General features: G+C 43.8%; 1 protein-coding gene across 2 annotated transcripts in view; it reads right to left on the reverse strand.

Moving 5' to 3' along the window:
• SLC35F2 (solute carrier family 35 member F2) overlaps positions 1–15,666 on the reverse strand; it is a 64,102-nt gene that overhangs the window by 28,033 nt on the left and 20,403 nt on the right. The window contains exons 1-2 of one of the 2 annotated variants that reach the window (XM_069759135.1): positions 14,332–14,596; positions 4,216–4,391 (exon numbers count right to left, since the gene is read on the reverse strand). In XM_069759135.1, the coding sequence (XP_069615236.1) occupies positions 4,216–4,391; positions 14,332–14,438 (283 nt within the window). In that variant the 5' untranslated portion in view covers positions 14,439–14,596. Of the gene's footprint in view, positions 1–4,215; positions 4,392–14,331; positions 14,597–15,666 lie in introns of those variants that run through there. The other variant, XM_069759136.1, reaches the window with a different exon arrangement.

Here is a 15,666-nt window from a genome sequence, read left to right on the forward strand (position 1 = left end):
AAAAAAAAAAAAAAAGAAGACAACAAAGTTCAGATATCCCAGGTCTCATCTTTCCACGTGTTTTATTTTTCACATCGGTCAGCCAGAAAACTATATAGATCTGGGTAAACTTTTGTTTTCAAAGTCACGGTCTTGTGAAGGGCAAACGTTTCTCAAGACGTCAGTCTCTAAAATAGATAAAGATCACGTAAAGGTGAATTCAAGGTCCAGCTTGTATGTCAGAGCCGCTCTGATAAGTCGGATTCACTTCATCATGATAGGGTAATATATATATATATCCTGAATAAAAGAATTAAAACTTAACCCCTCCTCTCCCCCCCCCCCCAAGAAAATAAATAAATAAATGGTTAGTAAAGGAGGTCTTAAAGAGGTATCCCCATCTTATGAAGTGATGGCTAGATTAGGACATCATTTTACAAATCAGTGAATTATCCAGCACTAGAAGCCCCACAGATCCTGATACTTCTGCCCCTTCAGTCTTTTCTGGCACAGGGGGTCTCGGGCATCCTCTATGCTGGGGTACCGCAAAATAGCTCTAGGCAAGTGAATGAGATCAGCCGCAAGCCAGTAGCACCGTTGTGCTGGGACAAAAAAAAAAAGGGTCTAATCAGTGCTATGGCCCCTCATGCCCATCAGGATCAGTAGGGGTCAGACCACTAGGATTGATAACTAGTTGCATATCCTGGTGATATACTGTCACATTATGAGATGGGACCCACCTTACATGGAAATGCTCTAGTTACGAAACTACAAAGTCAGCAAGGCTGAGCAATGAAAATGGTGTAGGTTTAGTATAAAACGCACATATGGACTCGTCATTTCAATGTTTTTCACACATTCAAATAAATGGGGGGGGGGGGGGGGAAGTTATTAAAAAAAAAAGAAAAATATTTTTGTGCAGAAATGTGTAATGCAAATAATTAACGTGTGCACCTAAGGTTTCACCCCGACGTCCGTTTTATTTCTCCTATGTGTGAAAACACAGACTGAGTTTCATCATTGTGCGGGATCAGATTCCCATCAGTATTTGGTCAGTTTTCACCGTCATTTTCTTGTATACCGAGAAAAATAAAGTTTGTAAAGCTTCTCCTGCCCATTACAATGTTTATAACGAAAATGAAAGATTGCACGTGGACTGCGTCCGTGTGGTCTGTGGTGGTCACAGACCCAAAGAATTCTATGGGTGATTTTCATCAACTGGAAAAAAAAAAAATCGGACATGTATATGTGATGATTTTATTGACGCACAACCTGCAAAAAGCGCAGAAATAAGTGACAAAATGAAGTCTGAATGAGGCCCAAGAATGGCATCATTACACCCCCCCTGCGCAACTCACGCTTACTGATCTGTCGAAACGTTTCCTAAATGGCTATCCTTTATTTATAGCAGTTAGTGTTTGATAACTTCTCGTTAAATACATTAATCCATTTGGACTGTGGGACAGAGTCACTGGTGAAGTGATGGAGGGGAGATATGTGTCACTGCGCATGATCGCATCAGTGATGTAAAACCAGATTAGTTTCCTCCAGCACACTACGTGTGGGGACGGTATATATAAAATTATATATTCTGTTCAGCTTGGTTTATGCTGATACAATAAACCAAGCATTTCTTAGAGACACAGTGTCCCAGATATACCTCTGTGTCCAGCCGAGTGAGGCGCTCTACCACAACTGATGGACTATGTCTAGCAGTGATAATCTCCTGATTGTACTGAGAATACAGAAAGTGACTCATCGCTGGAATCAGGGTCTCTGTCCCTACATTATGCTGCTCTCAGACTAAATAGCTAAAACCTGCTGACCGATTCCATTTAGGGCCAGTTTGATATACATTTGAGTGTTTGTATGCTACCCTGTGATTTTGACAAAGAGGAATCCCAAACATGCATTCATTTCAATGCGGAGAAGGCAACTAGCAGCTGTCTAACATCTTAGACAGAAAACCTCTTGTAGTAAAAAAAAAAAAAAAAATCAAGCATATAAAAATCCAAAGAAAAGTAGAGGATCCAGCTTTAGTCCATAAAAGCACAAATTTTTATTTGGTAAAAAAAGGGGGGGGGGGGACATCATTACTATGATACAACCCCTTCAAAGACAATTTTCAGAGTGTGTATCACGCTCAGAGAAGCGCTCACTAATTATTATTCCATGCTCCTCTTTGGAAGGACATAAATCCTGCAGCTAAATGGACGAGATGGCTATGTAAAGGGCTATATTAAAGAGAATCTGCAGGCATTTTCCTGGTGACAGGTTCCCTTTAATTTTTTGGGGCATACATGGACAAAATTCATGGCAAAAGAAAGCATGCTGTGAATGTGCATTTATAAGTGCAGGATTTTCTGAAATGCACGTGAATGGAGTTTCCTTATTATACAATGTACTACACTTTGCTGAAGATTTTATGTGAGGGACACAAACTTAAAAACTGCATGTAAATATGGCTTAAAGGGGTTGTCCACTACTCGGACAACCCCTTCTCAATCGCCATGTTCCCTCCTCATAAAATAATAGCACCTATACCCCTCTCCAGTTCAGGTGCTGTCTCAGCGGCACTGGCTCTCCCGGGGCTCTCATGACACAGGAGCCCTGCAGCCAATCAGCAGCCGCTTCACTCTCCCCTCCTTCAGAAAAATCCAACCTCTAGAGGAAGTAAGAGTTCAGCCGCAGCTCTCACTGCCTCCGGATCTCAGTTACATCCAAAGAAGGCCGCTGATTGGCTGCAGGGCTCATGTGACATAATGAGAGCCAATGATCACACCACGGGTGAGTATAGGTGTTGTTATTTTATAGGGGGTGATGGCATGGTGATTGAGGAGAGGTTGTCTGAGTAGTGGACAACCCCTATAAGGCTGCCCCTGTTCTATACTACCTATGCTCAACCTTTTAAACAAATATAAGGGTCCACAACGCTTTAAAGGAGTTAAACATCCATGAGTATTTAGAATTTTGGAATACAGATTTCTTTACTTAACAGAATTGAGGAAAAAGATTCGAACTGCTCTGGTCCAGCGGTCCTTCATGGCAGGAGGACCAGGCAATTTTTTACTAATACATTTGGCATTCTCAGCCCGGCAATCTGGGCGATCCTTCCAATCCTAAGTAGCAGCAAGACCATGGCAGGTTTCACTTCTACTGGCCAGGAAAAATAAGCACCTTTTACGGTCCTCCATGGTCGCTGGCCCCGGAGAAGACTTCTCCTGCAGCAGATATCCTTGGCACCTTTTGCACTTACCAGAAGTGAAGACTGATCTGGTCCAGCTGTCATGAGGAACCGTAATGGGCGCAGCATCAATGCAACGTCAATCTTTTTTACTCAGTTACTTAAATCAAGTGCTCCTCAATAACATTGTCCATTACTATTACTTTAGTTTTTTTTTTCCTTAGGCCTCTTTCACACTTCAGTTATTTGGCGTCAGTCTAAAACCGCCATTTTCCTCAAATAACGGATCCGTCAATTTTTTTTGACGGATCCGTTATTTTCCCATAGACTTGCATTAGTGACGGATTGTGACGGATGGTCGTCCGTTCCATCCGCCATGCGACGGATCCGTCGAAATTTGGCGGACGTTTTCTGAAAATAGACGGACATTGAAACGTTTTTTGTCAACGCCAAAATGGTGGATCGCGACGGATCCGTCGCGTCCGCCATTCCATAGAATGGGCGCCTATGGGCGACGGATCCGCCGCAACCGTTTTTTCGGCGGATCCGTCGCGCCAATCCGTTTTTTCAATTGCGCATGCTCCAAAAAGAAGATACCTTTCCCAGACAACCCCCAAGTAATGGATCCGTCAAAAAAACGGATCCGTTAGAACCGTTTTTACAACAATTGTGACGGATCCGTCAATCCGTCACTATGTCGGTAGTGACTGACGCCAAATAACTGAAGTGTGAAAGAGGCCTAACCTGCCCCATCTATCTTGATACATTATACTATGAGTATTTGCAATGCCAAAATGATTCATCTGCTTCACAGATGGTCAGCCTACAATATATCAATGGGAAACAATACATCCCTCTGAGAGCGCAGTGCAGAGCATATTTTTGAAATTTTGCCCAAATACTGAAGGTGGGGCGAATCTGAAGGAACAGTGCAGGAAGAAAAAGCAGCGCGAGCCAACACTGGATAACGTGACCCAAATGGGTTGTCTTGTGCTGTTAGCACGAGACAATCTCTTTACCGATGTGCAATTTCTATAAAAAGACAGACGTACCTGATCTGAAAGCCAGCCAGACTGTGTAAACCAAAAAAAGCAGGCAGTAATTGATGAAGCTCTGTAGCATCGGAGCGTCCACTTTATACTCCTCTGCAAGAAACTGACTGGTGACTGCAGTCCCACAAATAAACAGCGACAGCATCTGACCTAGGACGACCGTCTTCAAGACATACCTGTGAAAAAAAAATAAGATAAAATCAGTAATGAAAAGCAGGCAAACCAGTGATGGAGCAAAATGCTAGCGAATGTCAGTCATTTTATGCGAAAGTCTTAAGACGCTTTTACACTAAAAGATTATTGTTAACGAGAGAACCTAGGAAAGCTCCCTTCACAACAATCCTGCAGTCTAAACATAAAGATTACGATCACCCAATGAATGTGTACAACACTTGTTCGTTAGGTGAAATTATTTTTGAGGCGGCTTATAGAAAAAAAAAATCATTGTTCTTGGTGTCGAATTATCCTGTGTAAACAGAACTCTCGCTGCCAAATACAATGGCAGCCTGTGCGCACCGAACGATCTAATACAAATTGTTCAGTACACAACGTTTAGCACTATTTGCCTGTGTGAACAGGTATTAAGCAACGGCAGACTGATACCTATTTACCGATCGGCGGTCATTTAGGGCTACCGGATGATACAAGTAAACAAATCCTAAAACAGTCATTCCAAAAAAAAAGAAGCAAAGGGCACCAGGTATATTAGTCTAACGTCGGTCAAACCTGCCAAAATAGGCGTCAGACAGTCCAATATGTATGGGAACTCTTGAGTTTTCTCCGACAGATGATGTTGGGGGGAGATATGGAACCAGCATGTACGATTTTGGATGGTCCGATCCTTTTGTTCTTCGATAAGTCGCCATCAGAGGAGTCTGGCAGCGGCCCTCTCATAGAGAACATAGAAGTATATGGGGGAATCGGGCGTTAGAGATGCTCGTGGAACAGTCGGTCGTTGGGCTGAAAGCCATTTAATGGTGTATTGGAGGGGGAGCAGGGATTTGCCACAAGGCTGAAGTCACACGTTGAAGCTATGGAGAATTTTTTACCCCGTTGCTCGTGGTTTTTCAAGATTGCAACGAAACTGCTTTTCATTTCGCTGTGATTTTAAAAAACAAAGAAAAAAAAAATCAGATCATGAATGCAGCCTAATGTACCCTGCGTCATTCACCCTGGGTGTTGCCTCTATTACCGGTCTCCGTACATGTGTTCATATTCAGCAGAGATTATTTCCAGGGAGCACTGTGTATTTTTCCTATATGCAGAATGTGACAGATCACACAATTGCATAAAAACACACGTGAGAGTTAAAATCGGCAGAAAAGGAGGACAGGAGAGAAATTATTTCCGATGGTAAATAAAAAAAATAATAAGGTTGACAGCACAGGCGCCCACCGTTCTTAAAGACTAAAAAAAAAAAAAAAAAAAAAAGACACAGAACATTACAAGTTCAGTATTCAGAAGGTAGAATTCGGCAGAACCACCAGATTTCTTGTTTCAGGGTGTTGACTGGGAATAAACAGCCTGATCTCCGCAGGTGAGGTCGGTCATTGTGATGCAGGATGTACACAAGACGCAGCGGGACGTCGCAGGAAAGCGCAACCTTCGTCCTTGCCAACAGGAAAAAGAACAGCGAACAAAGAGAAAAGTGGTGTGCTACAGAAGTCAGGGGCTCAAAGACGACTCCTGCGTATTCGACCAACGCGGTGAACTTGTGTTACTTCAAGGTTCCCCCACTTGTGGTGAACGGGGGGCATCAAGACATTTTTACGACCATCACAAACAAGTAACATGTCAAGTTTTTAGGAATTTTTATAAGGTTGCTCGCTTTTTTTCTTTTGCATTGCAAAACATTGTTCAACATTTTTTCGTGGAAATTTTGAGCCTTTCGTTGGAGCCCAAACTGTAAAGTGATGCAGATTATTCTTGGCAAACGTTTGCAGTTACATTTGCCAGGAATAACCTTTTATTCTTTGCAATTTTAATATTTACTCAAAGGGTTTGTCCCATCTTCACTCTCCAGGAGCGCGTCGCTCCCCATCCTACAGGCTTTCTGGTGCACTTCTGATGATTGACAGTTCAGACCAGCAGGATTGCTGAGCCGCTGGCAAGAACGGTGAGCTCTCAGATAAGTAGAGGGAGCTTTGCTTCAGTAGCATCGGAGTGGAGCAGGTGGACTAATGCTGGTTGGATCCTAGGAGCTTCAAAGCAGAGCTTGCAAGCGCTGAGCTCCCTGCTAGGAGACCGGCCACCACTGGGTGAACTTAAAGCACCACTCTAGCTTTTTTTATTGTTTCACCACTGGAGTGGTGCTCAAAATCCAAGTGCTCTGCTCTAATACTCACCCTTCTAGCGTTTTCATCTGTTTTCGCCGCCGCTCCGGTCCATCTCCTGCAGTTCGTGACCTGTCGGCTGCTTCAGTGTTTCATGGAGCGAGCCGGAGGGCACTAATTAATGTAAATCTATGAGCACCTCGTTCTGGCCCTCACACTTGCATTGAGTGCTTGTAACGTAGCTTCCGACTTCTGGCTACTCTGAAGCTGTGCTCACAAGATGGAGGCGCAGGTTCGGAGTGGCCCCAAAAAACGGTGAAGATACCGGAGGACAAGTAAATGACTGGGGGCAGGAGACTTACAATTAAACCACCACTCCAGAGGTGAAAAAAACAAACAAAAACAAAACAAAACACTAGAGTGGTGCTTTAAGTAGTAGCCAGTGACTTAAACACCAACTAATAAAGGGGTTTTACACTACTAGGACAGCCCTGTCTGGATCTAAATGTTTGGCCCTCATAAAAAATAAATAAATTTATACTCAACTCCTGTGCCAGCGCCATTCCAACGGTGCCAGGGCTTTCGCGAGGGTGTATGACACATGGTGCCCTTTGCCCTAACAACCACCCAAGAGCTCCGGGACCCCGACAGCAGACACCGCTGGAACGGCGCCGGCACGGGAGGAGAGTATAGCCCTTTTTATTTTAATCGGGGTCAAACATTTAGCTCCAGAAGGGGTTGTCCTGCTGGTGGACAACCCCTTTAAAATACGAAAATAAAAAAAAAACTCAATTTGAGAAGATAAGGCAAGCCCTTTAAGCTGTTCCAAAAAAATTCAATGAAGCAGCAAATACAAAAAAAGATCTTAAAAATAAAAAAAGTTTTCATACCAACGAGTTTTGCTTCGTACCCACATAGTATTCTGCAGAAAAATAGCCAACAATACTGTTGGATGGCAGACTTTTAATTTGCCATTTTTATTTGAAAAAATGCACAACAGAAACAAACATGCTGTAGATATTAATGTTCTTCATATAAATTAATTTCCGCTCACAAAAGTTCTGAAAATTGCAAACTGTTCCAATTTGCATAACTGATTTGACCGTGCCCCCCTTCCCATCTGTCCATCTATGGATTAATAGTCCCCGGAATCAGCGCTCCAGTTCCCATCCTAACGTATGCTCCATGATGTGTTCATCAGGCAGGTTTGTAATAGACCTTTGCCGAAAACCTGCGCCTGAAAAAGCTCTAACAAAAAGCTCAAAAGACTGAACATCTACATTTCTATATAATAACGGCTCACTGTTTATATGTTCAGGCTTTTGAGCATCTTTTAGCCGCTTCAGAATTCCAAAGATGTCAAGCAATTAAAAGAAGTGAGCGGAACGTTGTTCAGGCGTGTTGTGGAAGAAGCACTCTCCTTAACAATACAAGTCAATGCAAAGGCTCAATAGACAACCGAGCATTTTTTTTAAATTTTATTTATTTTTAAGTATTTTGTCAGCATTTTTGCTTCAAACACCTCTAGCAGTTTCTTCTTTAATGAATGGAGTTTAAAAAAAATTTAAAAACAAAATCCAACAATTAATGGGACAGCTCACCACAACTGCATCAAGGTAAAATCCAAACTTAAAGTCGTCTCTTCTTCTTCCTACAATCAATGCTTTACTGAGGTTGCATGTGCAAAAATGACATCGAAAAAATATCAAACCGCTGACATGTTTCAGAATACAGTTCCTTAATTATAGAAGGATTAAAAAAAGTTGTCAATGCATTGATCCGCTTACTTCCCGCATGGGGCTATGCCCACCATGCGGGAAGTAAGCGGATATTGTGCGGTTGCTACTCGGGGTGGAGGAGAGGAGACTCTCCTCCAGGCCCCGGGAACCATATTTGTGGTAAAAAAAAAAAAGAATTAAAATAAAAAATAATGATATACTCACCTCTCAGCGCTGCACGCGGCCGTCCAGTCTCAGGTTTGCTATGCGAGCAGGACCTGCGGTGACGTCGCGGTCACATGAATGTGACGTCACGAAGGTCCTTCTCGCACAGCATCTTTGGAACTGGACCGCCGCCTGCAGCACCGAGGAGATCGGGACGTCAGAGGGTGAGTATAACCATTTTTTTTTTTTTTTTTTTAATATTACTATTGATGCTGCATATGCAGCATCAATAGTAAAACCAGTGCAGGAGTAAAACCCGCAGCGGAAACCGCAAGACAAAACGTGATAAATCTGCAGGGATAACCGCAGCGGTTTTGCCCTGCAGATTTATCAAATCCGCTGCGGGAGAAGCCGCAGGGATCCGAACTTACGTGTGCACATAGCCTTAGGGTATGTGCACACGTAGAAAGCTCCTCTGCAGATTTTTCCGCAGCGGATTTGATAAATTCGCAGTGCAAAACCGCTGCGGTTTTTCCTGCGGATTTATCGCGTTTTCTATTGCGGATTCCGCTGCGGTTTTACATCTGCAGTTTTCTATTGGAGCAGGTGTAAAAACGCTGTGGATTCCGCACAAAGAATTGACATGCTGCGGAAAATAAAACGCTGCGTTTCCGCGCGTTTTGTTTCCGCAGCATGTGCACTGCGGATTTCGTTTCCCATAGGTTTACATTGTACTGTAAACTTATGGGAAACTGCTGCGGATCCGCAGCAAAATCCGCAACGTGGGCACATACCCTAAATCTGCATCGTGTCCTGTGAACATCAATTGGCCCTGAGAAACCCGCAGAAACCCACACAACCAATAGTACAAAGTCAACAATAAATATCTGGGGATTTGGTCAGCCCTGCCTTTAAAAAAAATATTAACGGGTTTGATTGGGATTTTAAGGCCATGTCCACACGTTGTGTTTTTACGGCTTTTTATGCAAATTAACCCTTTCACGACATGCCCCGTACTATTACTGCACATGTCGTGTCTCCCCCTTTGATGTGGGCTCCGGCAGTGAGCCCACATCAAAGTCGCAACATGTCAGCTGTTTTGTACAGCTGACATGTGCCGCAATAGCGATTCACCCGCCGCTATTAACCTGTTAAATGCCGCTGTTAAACGCAGACAGCGGCATTTAACCGGCGCTTCCGGCCGGGCGGCCGGAAATGACTTCATCGCCGACCCCCGTTACATGATCGGGGGTCAGCGATGCGTCACGATGGTAACCATAGAGGTCCTTGAGACCTCTATGGTTACTAATGCCGGCCTGCTGTGAGCGCCACCCTGTGGTCGGCGCTCACAGCACACCTGCATTTCTGCTACATAGCAGCGAACATCAGATCGCTGCTATGTAGCAGAGCCGATCGAGTGGTGCCAGCTTCTGGCCTCGAAGCATGGCAAAAGTAAAAAAAAAAATGTTTTTACAAATATGAAAAAAATAAAAAAAAATATGAAAGTTTAAATCGCCCCCCTTTCGCCCCATCCAAAATAAAACAACAAAAAAAAAATCAAATCTACACACATTTGGTATCGCCCGATCATTAAAAAAAAAGCATTAACCTGATCGCTAAGCAGCGTAGCGAGAAAAAAATTCGAAACGCCAGAATTACGTTTTTTTGGTCGCCGCAACATTGTATTAAAATGCAATAACGGGTGATCAAAAGAACATATCTGCACAAATGTGGTATCATTAAAAACGTCAGCTCGGCACGCAAGAAATAAGCCCTCACATGACCCCAGATCACGAAAAATGGAGACGCTACGGGTATCAGAAAAAGGCACTTTTTTTTTTTTTCTTTAGCAAAGTTTGGATTTTTTTTCACCACTTAGATAAAAAATAACCTAGACACGTTTGGTGTCCATGAACTCGTAACGACCTGGAGAATCTTAATATCAGGTCAGTTTTAGCATTTAGTGAACCTAGCAAAAAAGCCAAACAAAAAACAAGTGTGGGATTGCACTTTTTTTGCAATTTCACCACGCTTGGAATTTTTTTCCCATTTTCTAGTACAAGACATGGTAAAACCAATGATGACGTTCAAAAATACAACTCGTCCCGCAAAAAACAAACCCTCACATGGCCATATTGACGGAAAAATAAAAAAGTTATGGCTCTGGGAATGAGGGGAGCGAAAAACAAAAACACAAAAACGAAAAAGGGCCGCGGCGGGAAGGGGTTAAAAGCTGCTTTTTACAGTAACAGCAAAAGCTGTCAGATTTCAGAATTTCCATGCACACACATTTGGGGTTTTTTTCCTGACCAAATTGTAAAACTGCAGCATGTTAATTCTATCAGGGTTTCTGCAGCGTTTGTTCACCCATATAAAGCAAAAAAAAAAAAAAAACAGCAAAAACCTTTGCCATAAGGGTTTGTTGTATTTTTAGTGAAAAATAAAACAGGTACAGCAGGATGAGAAGCCATTTATTTTTGAGATTTTCTCAAGTTTAAACCATAAAGGTACCGTCACACTAAGCGACGCTGCAGCGATACCGACAACGATGTCGATCGCTGCAGCGTCGCTGTTTGGTCGCTGGAGAGCTGTCACACAGACAGCTCTCCAGCGACCAACGATCCCGAGGTCCCCGGGTAACCAGGGTAAACATCGGGTTACTAAGTGCAGGGCCGCGCTTAGTAACCCGATGTTTACCATGGTTACCAGCGTAAACATTAAAAAAACAAATACTACATACTTACATTCCGGTGTCTGGTCATGTCCCTCGCCTTCAGCTTCCAGCACTGACTGAGCGTCGGCCGTAAAGTACAGCGGCGACATCACCGCTGTGCTGAGCTTTACGGCTGGCCGGCGCTCACCAGTCAGTGCGGGAAGCTGAAGGCGAGGGACATGAACAGACACCGGGAATGTAAGTATGTAGTGTTTTTTTACATTTACAACGGTAACCAGGGTAAACATCGGGTTACTAAGCGCGGCCCTGCGCTTAGTAACCCGATATTTACCCTGGTTACCAGTGAAGACATCGCTGAATCGGCGTCACACACGCCGATTCAGCGATGTCAGCGGGAGATCCAGCGACAAAATAAAGTGCTGGACTTTCCCCAGCGACCAACGATGTCACAGCAGGGGCCTGATCGTTGGTCGCTGTCACACATAACGATTTAGTTAACGATATCGTTGCTACGTCACAAAAAACAACGATATCGTTAATGATATCGTTATGTGTGACGGTACCTTAATATCTAGGTCTCCTCCCCTGAGAATGGCTGTGAGTATTAGTACAGGTTAATTAAATTAGTGATAGGTTAAACTAAACACTGCCTGACTAATGCGTGAAATTGCACAATACCTGACCAACCCAAGGGCCGACCAAGGTGTGAAAGTAAGCAGAGTCCTCCCTAGAAAATATCTTGGTAAACTACCGTAATCCAAACCGATTCACCTCCCCCTGCTGTTTGTACATTTGCAAGTGTGTATTGTCTCATGAACTTTTTTTGGTCAGAATAGTCACAACTTTTTTTTTTCAGGCATAAAAATCTTTTTCAACTAAATAATTTGATCAACTTGCCCTTTTTTCCCCAAAAAATATTTTATGGTTTCACACATGTCTTGGATTGGTGACCCAACACCTTGTATTGCTCATGCTTGTATGATGGAATCAAAACTGAACTTTGGGATTCTGAAAAATTAAGCAAAAAAAAAAAAAAAACACAGCAAGAAAAGCCATCAAAACCTGATTTTTGTCTGCAGCTTACAATAGCAAGGGGGCATTAACCCTTTATTACCCCATATCCCACCGCTAAGTCCCAGAATAGGCGCATCTTACAGATGTGCCTTTTCTGGGGTGGCTGGGGGCAGATGTTTTTAGCCAATAACTGTGGACCCTCTCAAGGTATTAATATCTGCCCTCAGTCACTGGCTTTACCACTCTGGCGGAGAAAATTGCGCGGGAGCCCACGCCAGGTTTTTCCGCAATTTAACCCTTTATTTTAACAGCTAGAGCCCCCAAATTTTGCACACACACTCTACTAAGATTAGTAGTGAGTTAAATATAGAAAAACTCAAGGCACGGTACACAAACGAATCATGTAAAGGAGGGAACCATCACCACCAATGTACACCAATAGGATATATAATGGACAAATTCAAACAAAAACCACAAAGAAAACCCGAAACAAAGTCCGATATAAGGCATATAACAAAATTTATTAGAATATATAATGATGTGGTAGAGTGGAAAAAATACCAGAAATAGGCACTACACCAGGGACATTCACACGTTCAGTATTTGGTCAGTTTTTTACCTCAGTATTTGTAAGCCAAAACCAGGAGTGGGTGGAAAATACAGAAGTGGTGCAGATGTTTCTATTATACTTTTCCTCTGATTGCTCCACTCCTGGTTTTGGTTTACAAATAATGAGGTAAAATAATGAGGTAAAATACTGAGGTAAATTACTGAGGTAAAATACTGAACGTGTGAACTCGGCGTTAAGATTAGGATCGGGGAACGTAAATTAGATACAGCACTTCAGTGGTAAAAAACAAAACAAAGACGCTGGAGTGGTGCTAGACCTTTACATAAAAGCAACACATGGTGCATGGAAATAAATAAAAGAAAAAAAAAATTGTACACAAGTTAATTCTGTATATTGATAATATTTCCTAATCTTAGAAAACTTTTGAAGAAAGTTCGAACAAAAACTGCAAAACATTGGAACAGATGTCATATTGATCTTCGAGCAAGAACAGACTGTGTGTCCCTGGCATCCGCACTTCAGAACCGGTGTAAAAATCTGGTCCTGACATATAACTACATAAATAAGACAAGTAGCCACAGTTACTTTTATCAGTCAATAATAACGGCCAAGGACATCACCAGAAAATAACTTCTAAAAGCAAATTTCTGGTTGCCTGGCAGTAGAGATGAGCGAGCGTTCTCGGAGAAGGTGTATTCTCAGCATGCTCGAGTCCTAATCAATTAGTTTTGGAATGGTTGAAAAAAAATAAAAAATGCTCGAGTCCCCACAGCTGCACATCTCGCGGCTGTTTTGACAACACATGTAGAAATTGCCTGTTTGTTAGGCAATCCCTGATTGAGATATGCAGACTCGAGTATTTTTATTTCGACCATTCCAAAAACAATCAACTAGGACACGAGCATGCTGAGATAACACCTTCACCGAGCACCCTCGCTCATCACTACTCGGCGGTAATCCAGCTCAGACGTCTATGGGGCTACACTTGTACTGAACGCATTGGAGACCGTCTGGTCGGGTTGTGGCCGCGATTACGCATATTGCACACTTGTGGTCACAGGACCGCCATTCCCAGATTTGGCTTCCAAATACTGACGTAAAATACACAGTTGCTTACATAAGTCACAATATATTAGAGAAATAGTGGAGAGAAAGAAGAAGTTTGTCAAAAAGTATAAATAAAAACGGCCCTGAATGAAATACTAATAGTGAAATTAAAGAAAAATTATTAAAGAAAAAAAAATTATAGTGAAAAAGAAAATACATTAAAAAAATATTAATTTAATTGCTTATGAATTATTTCATTAAGTTAAAATCCATAAGAAAATAATTCAGAACAATTAAATGCATAAAGAAGATACATTTATAACAAAGAAAATAATGACATTCATAATGGGCTAATTACATTAATAAGCAAATCATGAAATAATTCAATAAATAGCAAATAATGAAATTACAAAAATTCATAAGAAAATTAAATTCACAATAAATAAGAAAATAATGAAGTTCTTGTATAAGTTACAGCAGGAAAAGTTAGATAAATTACACAAAAAAAAAAAAAGGGGGGTCATCCCTGCAATGCACAGACACAGTATACAGGTGTGATGTCACACTGCACAACACACGGACACTGTGCACGGTACACTGGGTGATGACGTGGCCGCTCACTGATGACATCATCAGTATGACAGAGTTATTTACCAGGTGAAGATCTTCTTGGACACCCGGGACAGGCGATGGCGCACGCCGGCTCCGTGTGCCGCAGGTGGATGCCCCAGTGATGGCTCACAGGCTTGTCCATCATCCATCCTCGGGGGATCATGTAGGTCCTGGAGTAACGCCGGAGGTCAGCAGAGAAGCTGTGCTGCAGCAGCTGTGTCCGGCAGTGCGCGCTCCGCAGACAGACAGCAGCACACGGCCCCCGCTCACCATGTGGAGCTGGTGTCACGGCGACATCACCACGGGGAGGAGGGTCGTGTCTACAATGGGGCTGATGTCACAGGAAGGGGCGAGGTACTATGCTCCAGCCACCACATACCAGGAAGCAACAGTGCTGAGGAATAGAGAGAGAGCTGGGGTGGAGGAGAGGGCCGAGGAATAAGAGAGCTGGGGTGGTGGAGGAGAGGGCTGAGGAATAGAGAGCTAGGATGGTGGAGGAGAGGGCTGAGGAATAAGAGAGCTGGGGTGGTGGAGGAGAGGGCTGAGGAATAGAGAGCTAGGATGGTGGAGGAGAGGGCTGAGGAATAAGAGAGCTGGGGTGGTGGAGGAGAGGGCTGAGGAATAGAGAGGTCGCTGCTGGGGTGGTGGAGGAGAGGGCTGAGGAATAGAGAGCTAGGATGGTGGAGGAGAGGGCTGAGGAATAAGAGAGCTGGGGTGGTGGAGGAGAGGGCTGAGGAATAGAGAGGTCGCTGCTGGGGTGGAGGAGAGGGCTGAGGAATAAGAGAGCTGGGGTGGTGGAGGAGAGGGCTGAGGAATAAGAGAGCTGGGGTGGTGGAGGAGAGGGCTGAAGAATGAGAGCTGGGAGGGTGGAGGAGAGGGCTGAGGAATAAGAGAGCTGGGGTGGTGGAGGAGAGGGCTGAGGAATAGAGAGGTCGCTGCTGGGGTGGAGGAGAGGGCCGAGGAATAAGAGAGCTGTGGTGGTGGAGGAGAGGGCTGAGGAATAAGAGCTAGGATGGTGGAGGAGAGGGCTGAGGAATAAGAGAGCTGGGGTGGTGGAGAGAGGGCTGAGGAATAAGAGAGCTAGGATGGTGGAGGAGAGGGCTGAGGAATAGAGAGGTCGCTGCTGGGGTGGAGGAGAGGGCTGAGGAATAAGAGAGCTGGGGTGGTGGAGGAGAGGGCTGAGGAATAAGAGAGCTGGGGTGGTGGAGGAGAGGGCTGAAGAATGAGAGCTGGGAGGGTGGAGGAGAGGGCTGAGGAATAAGAGAGCTGGGGTGGTGGAGGAGAGGGCTGAGGAATAGAGAGGTCGCTGCTGGGGTGGAGGAGAGGGCCGAGGAATAAGAGAGCTGTGGTGGTGGAGGAGAGGGCTGAGGAATAAGA

The sequence above is a fragment of the Ranitomeya imitator genome, chromosome 3 (assembly GCF_032444005.1).
Source record: "Ranitomeya imitator isolate aRanImi1 chromosome 3, aRanImi1.pri, whole genome shotgun sequence".
Taxonomy (NCBI): Eukaryota; Metazoa; Chordata; class Amphibia; order Anura; family Dendrobatidae; genus Ranitomeya; species Ranitomeya imitator.